Source organism: Setaria italica, chromosome III (genome assembly GCF_000263155.2).
Source record: "Setaria italica strain Yugu1 chromosome III, Setaria_italica_v2.0, whole genome shotgun sequence".
NCBI classification, from domain to species: domain Eukaryota; kingdom Viridiplantae; phylum Streptophyta; class Magnoliopsida; order Poales; family Poaceae; genus Setaria; species Setaria italica.
The window spans coordinates 47,841,353-47,851,958 of NC_028452.1; the positions used below are offsets into that span (position 1 = coordinate 47,841,353).

The following is a 10,606-nucleotide window of genomic DNA, read 5'->3' on the forward strand; positions in this document are numbered from 1 at the left end:
GGTACTACCACTTTGACATGTGAACCATCTATTGCTCCAATTGCGCCTTTAAAGTATGGCCAAAAACGGTCCTCTCTCACCCTTTCATGCTCCGTAGAAAAAGTAGGATCCCTCGGCTTAATATTATCCTTAGCTAACTTGCGCAAACATTTCAACACTTCGTGAAACTTCATGTGAACTGTCCAAAGTGACCGTGTGAAACGATTTTCAGCTTGTGAAAAAGATTGTGGTCCTTCGACGATCCACAAGAACATTGCCAATGACTCAATAGACGAAACATTGTTGGTTGAGGTCAATCCGTAAGTAGAGACTAGCAAATTATGAAGTTTATCGAAAATCTCGGTGCTCATCCGAAACATCTTATAAAAATATCTCGGACGTGACATACACCTCATCACCCATTGAATTCCAGTTTCTGACGTTTCCCTGTATTCATCTTTGTGCAAATACCGCTCAGTATACAAGTTGCCCATTTCTCCAATAGCACCAGCATGCTGTGCAAGTTCAGCTAGCAGTAGTAGTCCTTTTTGCCCTCCTTTAGCCACATCTCCCAATCTATCATCCATCTACATGAGACATTAGTACATTATTAATTAAATACAACAAATATCTTTGACAATACTAAATGAAAAAGCTCAACATAACACACTAATAGATAAATAACGTTTCAATATAGGGTAACAAATTATGGTTCAACATTGGGAAATTGTTGTCACATATGACAATAAATAATTTGACAAACAGGCAAACAAATCAGTGGCGCTTCATCATCTCCTTTTCTAGCTCCCTCTCAATCAAATCCAGTCTGCCTTTAGCTGTTTCTAGAGAGCTAAAGAGCTCCCTAAATTCAGGTTTAACAATTAGGGAAGCGGCTGTGTGCATTAGAGCAATTCCTTCTTGCACCCCACATTCTTTCACCATCTTCATAGTCTCCGTAATGGTAGGAACTAGGTTAGTTGGAGGAGCTGATGATGCTTCAACACTTGTGGAGATCCTCTCTGCAGCATTTTCTATCGTCAAACAAGTGGACTTGTACAAACGAAAGAATGGGCTCTTCTCATCCTTCTCTTCAACACCAATAGAGGTACCCTTGCGTTTCCTTTTTCCTAGGTTCACTGTCATATCCTTCTGCGTAGGTTTCACTACCTCATCCACATTATCATCACTTGCCTCATCGGATGATATATCTCCAGGACAAGATGCAGAAGACCCAGTTACATGTGCCTTGCCAAACAAGATATGCAAGTCATCAAGAAACTTGGGTCCTTGTTTTTGAAACTTAGTATGGTGGCATTTGATTCCTTTCTCACGATTGTTGCATCTCTACAATTAGAAAAAAAAATTAGCAAGGCACACCATAAGAAAGAATGGGAAGAATATAATTATCAAGAAACATAGTTCTTACAGCAAGGTGTTCGTCCCACCATTCGTCTGAGCAGTCAACAGTTTGTTTTGCCTCATCCCATCCAAGACCAGTTGCACAATTCTTGAACTTCATAAACGTGACATACTCCTTTTTCAGAAGATCTAACTTGTTCTTCAATTGTTTTTTTGTTCTCGTATCACCGGATTTTTCTGCAAACTTGGAAACAACATTCTTCCAACCGGTAGTAGTGAAAATTCCCATCGGTCTATTCCCTGCTTCAATCTCTTCTTTGCAAGCATCAATCAAATGCCTTAAAAAAATATCACCCCAATCCGCCTTATCACCCATTCTTCAACCAATCAAAGAAAACTCATAAGAACTAAGCTAAGTCATAACTATGAATCCAACTATCCAACTATTAAACAAATGGGAAATAAATAAGCATAGATGTCAAAGTACAAACGTTCATCCATTACATAGTTTTGAATTATCATTTTGCATTTAACCATACTGATAGTAGAAAAGTGCTTTATCTCATAAGCAGGCTATAGTGGATGTTGATAGGTAAGTCATACCAGTACAATTGATTGTTCATACCTCAAGAAATTCCTTTTCGCAGGTAGCTTCCTATTTGATTTTGTGTTATAATTGTACCTGACAACATAAAACAATTGAATTAGTGTAAATAATTTACCCTAAACAAGTGTTATAAATTATAAAAAAATAGTTCATACATACCACTATATGCTCCTGGTCATTCACCAGGAGCAGGGGCAGGAGCCGGCGATGGGGGGCGCCGGCGATGGGGCGCCCTCCTGTTCAAGGGGGCGGCGGACGGCCGGGGGGCGCTGGGGCCGGCGGCGGCGGGCGGTCAAGGGGCGGCGGCGGGCGGTCAAGGGGCGACGCGGGCCCGGCACCAGGAGCAGGGGCAGGACGGCCGGCGGCGGGCGGTCAAGGGGGCGGCGGACGGCCGGGGGGCGCTGGGGCCGGCGGCGGCGGGCGGTCAAGCTGGCGGCAGCCGTCGGGGGCTCCAGGGGAGGCGGCGGCCGTCGGGGGCAGCGATGGAGCCCGGCGGCCAGGGGAGGCGGCGGGCGTCGGGGGCCGACGCCGGGCGTCGGGAGGCGCCGATGGGGGCCCGGCAGCGGGCGTCGGGAGGCAGCCGTAAGGGGGCCGGCGGCGAGCCTCAGGGGGGGCGGCGGCGAGAGCCCGACGGCAGGCGTTACGGGGCGACGGCGAGTGTCGGGGAGGCGGCGGCGGGTGTCATATGGGGGCCGGTGACGGCGTTACGGTGACGGCGGCCCGACGATAGGGGCCGGTGGCGGCGTCACGGGGCCGGCGGCGGGGCCTCAACGATGGGGGCGGTGGCGCGAGGCCCGGCGGCCAGGGGCGGCGGCGCGAGGCCCGGCGGCCATGGGAGGCGGACGGCCCGCCGGCGGCCAGGAGAGGCGGACGGCCGGCCGACGGCCAGGGGAGGAAGGCCGGCGGGTGACGGGTGGGGAGATGCGCTGTGCAGGTGAACGGAGGAGAGGAGAGGTCTGTGCGTGCGGGAGAGAAAAATTAGATGAAAGGGTACATCATAACCAGTGGCAGGTGGGTAATTTTTTACCCCAAAAGCACTTGAAAGCAGGGGGGGAAGGTGCTTTTGATTTTGTACTAGAGCAAAAGTAGCTTTTGGGCAAAAGCACGTAGAGCTTTTAGGCCCTTTGGTTGGATTTTGGCTTTTGCAAAAGCAAAAGCAGGTTGGAAAGCCCAACCAAAGGGAGCCTAAGCAATGCTTCACCATGGAGCTCTTCTCTTGATAGGAGTGATAGGAGTAGAGGCACTTCTCCAAGTGGAGGTGTGGTAGAGTTCGTTTCCTCAAATGAGACCCCTGCCCTCATATTTATAGGCACTTGGGGTCAATTCTGGGCAGGAATATTCAAGGAATCTACCACAATCGACTTGGGGGAACCATCAACCGCTGCCACGTGTCGACTAGAGACGAGAGGAGACAACAGGGGTTCAGCCGAACCCCCATTACCGCCTCTTGCACCGCCTTTGCTCTAGGTCACTACCTTGTGGGTCCTCATGTGGGTACGGGGGTGCACGCGGTGAATGTAGTTGGTTTCCTTCTGGTTGTGGGTCCATGGATCCGTGTGCTTGCTCCTAATTGGTTGAGAGTGTGTTTCCTTGCTCTTGAGGTGTGTTTTCCTTCTTAATAAACCTGCATACAAATACTCACCAACACTTGTGGAATTCGTTAGTAATAACTCCTACCACTACTATTGATGTTCATCTTTTGTGTGTTTATGCAGGAGTTGACGGCCTAAATTTGGTACTTAACAGTCGTCAACAACACCCCCACACTTAGCCTTTTCTCGTCCTTGAGTGAAGGAGAAAGGACTAAGGTGAAACATAATTTCTAAAGGTATGAAGCGAGCATAAGAAATATTCCAAGCCTTACCTTGTGCCTATGAACTTTGAAGTGTTTATCATATCATCTTGAGTAGTTGAGGAATGGAACAACCTTGAATCAAGTCACCTCTACTCCTCATGTCAAGTAGCTTGGGATTTTTCAATAAGATTTCAAAACAAACTTTGCTTAGCTCCTCTTTTGATTCTCTCGGATGACTCAATGTGTATATATCCTTACCAAGGCATGGGACTTGCCTTTCTTCATCCTACTTCTAATGATGGCTGTATGTGGAGCTCAATAAGGTATGAAGGATAAGGCATACTTGCATCACATATATTGCAAGGTCAAAAATCAGACCCAATGAGAAAACAATTCATACAGTCAAATCAAGATGTGCACATATATGGATATGGTGGATGGAATGGGAATGAAATGGATACTCCTTTTTTTATGATCTCTCCCCCTTTAAATATTTCTGAGGACATGGCTATCTTTTTTTCTTTTTCTTGGACCTTCATGTGTCCAACTTTTTTTTTCAATACATGGACCTTCATCTGTCCATTTTTTTCCGATAGCCCATGCCTCTTTTGTAACAGTAACTAAGGAGAGAGACCAACACATATGATGAAGCATTTATTTTGTGGAAGGAATGGATGGTATAATGCTAACTCCCAATGGAGAAGCATAGCAAGGGGAGTATGGTGTGCACATGAATCTCGATCATGAAAGCATGAAAATAATTTTTCCAAGGGTCACAACAATTTAACAATGCTCAATGCAAAGGCAAGCAGCATATGTGTATAAGGTTTTCAAGATAACTCATCATATGGCTCTAGTAAGACTTTGGCATATCAAAGAGGAGTTTTGCAAAAGCTTTTCAAGTTTTCAAATAAATTTCCCAAACACTTAAATATTAAGGGTAAAGATCATATCATGAAACCATATCACAAACATCAACTACTTATATAAGCATGTTGTCCTAATGATATTTGTTCACAAGCATCAAGATAATGATCATGGAATAAAACATATGCAAGCCAACCATACAAAGTATGTAGAGCAGGAGAAGCATATGGATTTAAAGGATCAGATTTAAACTTCATCAAAACTCAGGAACCAGGGAGATGAGGGATAAAGAGACACAAACCAATGCGATGGACGAAGATGGGCCTAAGTGGACCACCCCTAGGGTCAGTCGAACCAGAGGTTCGGCCGAACCCTTGTGGGCTCAACTTTGGCTCCCCTTTCACGTACGTGTTGATGCAGCGTGGTGTGCTCTGTTTGTGGGTGTTTGTGCATCATTTTAGTTATGGAGAGTCCATGGCTCTCCCCCGCACTTGTTTTGTACCTAGATTCTTCTTCCAATAGACAAGTAAGTGACACAAGGACTCTACCGGGTTGGATGACCGGTGAGTCTTATTTTATTGAAAATTAAATATGGAGGTGCTTATAATTCTGAATTAGGAAAATGAAATGAAAGGGAAATAAATAAACCTAATCTAAAGCGTCTAAAGGGAAAGGATACAAGGGGCATGTTGGTATATTTAATGATCATGAATAAATCTGCAAGTGCACGAATATACCGTTGTAGCATTTCACGTATGAGTATTCCCAAGGGTATCGTATTTACCAAAGGAAGGTGGGTAGGTCAAAAGAGTTTACTATTGCATATGAGTATACCATAGATGGGTAGTGTCAATACTCAAGGTAGGGGTAAGATAGATAGATAAGTAGTGTGACACACACGTGATTCATCTCAAGAAAACTAAGTTAGGGAGAAGGATTAAGAGTTAGCTCTAGGTTCATATGTACTTCCTATATATTGCACAGATTATACAAGCATAACATACATATACATTATATAGTACTCAGACCTATGCACCCAGGCACACACGGGGAGATAGTACCCGTACTGGTTCTGCCCAGTAAAGTTACTATTAATTTACGAACTCCTACAGTGTACCCGAACGTGGAAGATTACAAAGGACCAACAGGGTTGTCACCACCTGCAGCCTACCTTTAGCAACCCATGGGGCAAACTCATAATCAATGAAATTACACAATCCAAACATCATGCTTGCATTGTTAACAACACTCTAGCCATACCGGGCTATTGTATCAATGGCTGAAGCCACCATAGAAATGGTCATTGAACCGATGCCATAGAATAGGTCAACTAAGCTATACAACGTATGTAAGCACACATAGCATAAACTATGGCATGGTCTATAAGCACACATGAGGGTATATGAGCCTAAACTATGATAGCAAGGGTATACGACTAGCATACCAGCGTATAATCCTAGCACATCAACATAGCAAGAACACATAAACAACTCATGCATATGAGAACCAAGCACAACACTATATAAAGAAGATGCATCTTTGAAGTAGAATAAAGTCAACCTAGGAATAAAAGATACAGGAGCCATACACTAGACTCCAAGGAGACCTGGAATCTGAAGTAGAGCTACTCTAGCCTAACTCCACTAACTTGGAAACTAAGAAAGAGAGAGAGAGACTCACTAGTTGTGTGTATGTCTCAAATGGAGCCCCTCCCCTCATATTTATAGGCCCCAAGAGGCAGCATCCCGAGGGAATCTTCCTCAACCGACTTTAGAACATCACCACATGCCGCCACGTGGAAGCTGGGGATGAGAGGGGCCAATGGCGGTTGACCGATCGAAGGGTTCAGCCGAACCCCCTCTAGCTCCCCTCTCAACCGCCTTCACATGGTAGACTGACATGTGGGTCCCAATGGCGGTTGTGTGCGTTATCCGGTGGATTGAGGCGGTTATGGTAGTTTGTGGACCCTTCAATCCATGGGATGCACACGTGGCGGACTCCCATTGGTTGGAAGTGTGCTTCTTGAATCCATTATGGGTGCTTTCTCCATTCTTTTGTGCTTATTCATCTGCAACCAAATATTCTCCAAGGATAAGTGGAACTACATTATTTGGAACCAAATATGGGTGTAAGAAATATCAATCCTCCTTTATTCTTGAGTATATTGACGATCATTTTTGTACTTAACAATCGTTAACAGGGCACATCTACTGAGATGCATCGTAGAGATCCTCGTGCCCCGTGACCTTGTACAAGCACTTTATCTTAGCGCACAGGCCACAGCGGAGAACACGGAAGTCATCCTTGCGATTTTGGTTTTGAGGATAGCCAATCAGGGCTGGTGCTAATGGTGGATGACAACCTGCAACACCAGCCTTCCGCAGCCCCACCCCCACCCCCACCCCCATCTGGCCAAGTTAAATCTTTGAGGCTTTGAGAACCTATCCACAACTTATTACCTCAGGGCACTTGATGTGGTTCAAGGCCTAGAAACGGGTCATCTAGTTTTGATGGCACATAGTTTTGATTCACGACCCCCTTGGGATTCGATACAAGCCTATCATTGATTATTGTTTCCATTTATATGTTTAGAACTGCCTGGGCTCACGCCCCCATGCTGAACATAAGGTTTCAGCTAGAGAACTTGCCTCACTTGAGGCCTCCCTTGCCTGCACTGGGAACCACATTGCAGTATCGGCTTCCACTATCTTAGGAATCACATGCCAATGTTCATTTCTCCCAAAGCATGTAGTTTGAGTTGTGGCCTGGATGAATTTGTGCGTGTGAACTATAAAGGATTGCTGGTTAGAAAGTTTAAAATGTTTTTCGATGTCCACACGCTGGTTTCTAAGAAGAGGGGCACAAATTTACTATGCCAAGCATATCGACATGTTGTCGATGTGTTTATTCACTACAAAAAGAGTTGGGGTGGGACCTTTAACCCGGAAAACCTCCGTGTTACAAATACAGGCAGATTCTTTATTGATTTGATTGCAAGTTTTGAACCAATTCTGGAAAATTTCTTAGCTGATCTGAAGAAAAATCGCTAGTGGACAAGTACTTTATCCTGGACAATGAAATAGCAATTTATATTCGCCATCTGAAGACATTTGTTGAGAAACTTGTCAAGCGAGGAGCAGTGATCCTTCAGCAGTCTGCACTGGTTAACCGCTATCTAGACTTGATATACCATCATATGTGCTTTGGGTACTCAACAGAAAGAAGTGATCTGACCAAAGGGATAGGATTGATGCTAAGAAGTTGTGGAACTGTTGATTTGCTAATCATCCAAAGTTGCATGGACAGTTGTGGACAGTTGTGGGGATCCATGCTAGAAGAGCTTTGCCTCTACAATTCCGTTGCTGCGGGATATTTATTGGGGAAGTGCAGAGAATATGGTAGAGCAGGTCGTCCGATTTGATGCTACAGGTTCCGATAATTTCATATTCTATCGCCATTGCTTTAAGCATAGAGCTGAAAAAATGTTGGTAAGTGGCTGATTTTACTACGTCTTTGAATTGTGATGTTACAAATTGCTTAATTGGTTGTCTTGATTGTTTTTCTTATTTGTAGGATATGAGTGGTGATGGTTCGAAACCAGTTACATATCCAACCTGTGGTGCTCACATAACAAATGCATCTGGCACTAAACCTTCTGTAAAATGGGTTCAGAAAGGTACCACCTCTGAAACTGAGGCTACCAAGGTAATACCTTGTTCACTCTTTGGCATCTATAGTATTTGCATCTGGAGCATTTGCAACTCGACTTTAAGTAACAGGAGCTGATCTTGTATTGTTGGCAGACGCAAAGCTTGCAATCGCCCAAAGAGCTCGACTACCTTATTGGATTCATGTTTGATGAATTTTTGCCGAGTCCATTTGTCAACTACGCCTAAACCCTAGGTTGGACAACAACACATTGTAAGCCAATCATAATACTTTACAGTCCTATTTTTTAGAAGATTGGTTTGTCCCATTAGAATAGAAGTCAACCTGAGTTGTCTGTTGTCTTTCATCAGTATACTATTGAGGTGGGAAACCTTTGTTAGGTCAATACAGGAAAGATGGTGTTGAGAATGGGCACCCAAACCTTAACACTGACTACCTAGAAGTGGCACCAAAGTGGTGTGATACCATTTCTTCTGTGGATCTTATGCCCACACTACTCTAAGGATACCTTCACACCGACACCAACACGGGAGACCAACTCTCTACAAGGGAACTCAAATCTTTTATTCACCCACTCACAACTTGATACAACACTCACTCTTACACTCTTTATGTGGCTACCCTACCATGACACTACTACACTACATGGCAATCTTGATATCTCTTCACCTATGGCTCACATGCTACTCTATGTCATGGTATGGTTAGGAGGGAGGGGAGCACCTCTCTTTATAGGTGCTCATGATCATTATGGTGTTGCCATGTGGCAACTTCCACACTCTTCCATACAAAATATCCTAACTCTAGAACCCTCCTCATCCTTATCTAGTTTTTTATATTTTTACCATGCTAAAATATCTAGTTCTAGAGTATTCTACACTTTATAATGAAGCATGGCAACTATGGCTCATGCATTCTCTCCAATTTTTTAGAACCTTCTTAACTTGCCATGATCTTATCCTTATACAAGGCGAAGTTAGTCTCTTGAGATCTCCACAATCTTCTAGAATGTTCCAAGTATGTATTGCATATTTCAACAGATGCGATGGAGATGAAGAGGAATTGGCTGATCACGAGGGTGATGGAAGGCAGTGACGCTCGATTCAGATGTCCCCGAAAAAAATGGGATGTAAGATGAAGAGTAATGTTTGAAGATGATGCAAGTTGATGAGTCAGGATGGTGGAAGGCAGTAATACTGAATTCAGAGAGACCTCTTTTTTTCTGTAGTGTGGCAGATAGTGATGCTAAAGCAGATGTTCAATTTGGCAGAGATACACACGCTACCTATATGCTGCTGAAACATGTTTTTTGCTATATTCTCTGTTTGGCCTGATCGTAGATGGTCTCACCGTTATCTTGAATATAGCAACTGCTAGGGTAGTTAAATATAGCAACGGAGATACACATGCTAAATAATGAACTTGCAGCTGCTAGGGTCCAATAACTACTACTCCCTCCGTTCCAAACGGAGTGAAGACATTGAAGTTAGCAATGAAAAAACTTGAAGTTAGCCGAATCAAATTCCATGAAGGAAACAAATACTACACATTGTTAGGGAAAACTAAAAAAATCTACTCTTTGAATGCTTATGTTTATAGGCTTGTCGTATCTTCAAAACCACAAAATTAAGCTCCACGTCTGTACAAAATGTTCTTCACACCTTTACAACACAGAAAGGTGATAATCTAAAGGTTACTCCCTTCATCCCAAATTGTAGATCGTTTTGACTTTTTTTGGTTCATAGATGTTTGTATGGACCTAAGTATAGTGTATGTCTAGATGCATACAAATATCTATGAACCTAGAAAGGCCAAAATGACCTACAATTTAGAATGGTGTGAGTACCTTCAAGTTGAACATTTCTCTTTGCATCTGTTTATATTTTTTGTTATTTAATAGTTCTCAGTTTAGTCCTTCCACTTTTCAGGAAGCAATCATCCATATTTAAAATAAGCTAAAACAAACATAACATTGTCAAAAATGTGAATTGTGAATATATCCATGGATGGAGAGGGGATAAATTGTTACTAAGCCTAATCAAATTGAGAAAAAGAGTCATTTTCCGTTTTAAAACTGGTAGCCTGGAAGAGGGACACCAGAAAACAATTTGGGGCAGATTGCCATCGAAGCAGGCTTTGTTTCTTGCTTTCCAAATAGCCCAACAGATTGCTGCGGCACCAAGACATACATTTGTTTGTCAACCACATCCAGTACTGTGCTAACTTTTGGCTGAGCCTCTAAGATCTGAAGTTCTGAACGAGAGCTTGAGTTAGTCGTTGATTGCCTTGGCCCTCATGCAGCAGGACGGCCTGAGGGTCTTCCTTGGCCA

The 10,606-nt window shown here is 43.7% G+C and overlaps 1 protein-coding gene across 1 annotated transcript; it reads right to left on the reverse strand.

Annotated features, from left to right (window-relative positions):
• Nucleotides 1–753: 753 nt before the first annotated feature.
• LOC101755264 (L10-interacting MYB domain-containing protein-like) lies at nt 754–1,994 on the reverse strand. The gene is made up of 3 exons (XM_004964107.3): nt 1,964–1,994; nt 1,406–1,715; nt 754–1,323 (listed from the first exon to the last, which is right to left on the reverse strand). The coding sequence occupies exons 2-3, from the start codon at nt 1,712–1,714 to the stop codon at nt 754–756; spliced, it is 879 nt and encodes a 292-aa protein (XP_004964164.2). The 5' UTR covers nt 1,715; nt 1,964–1,994.
• Nucleotides 1,995–10,606: the final 8,612 nt, after the last annotated feature.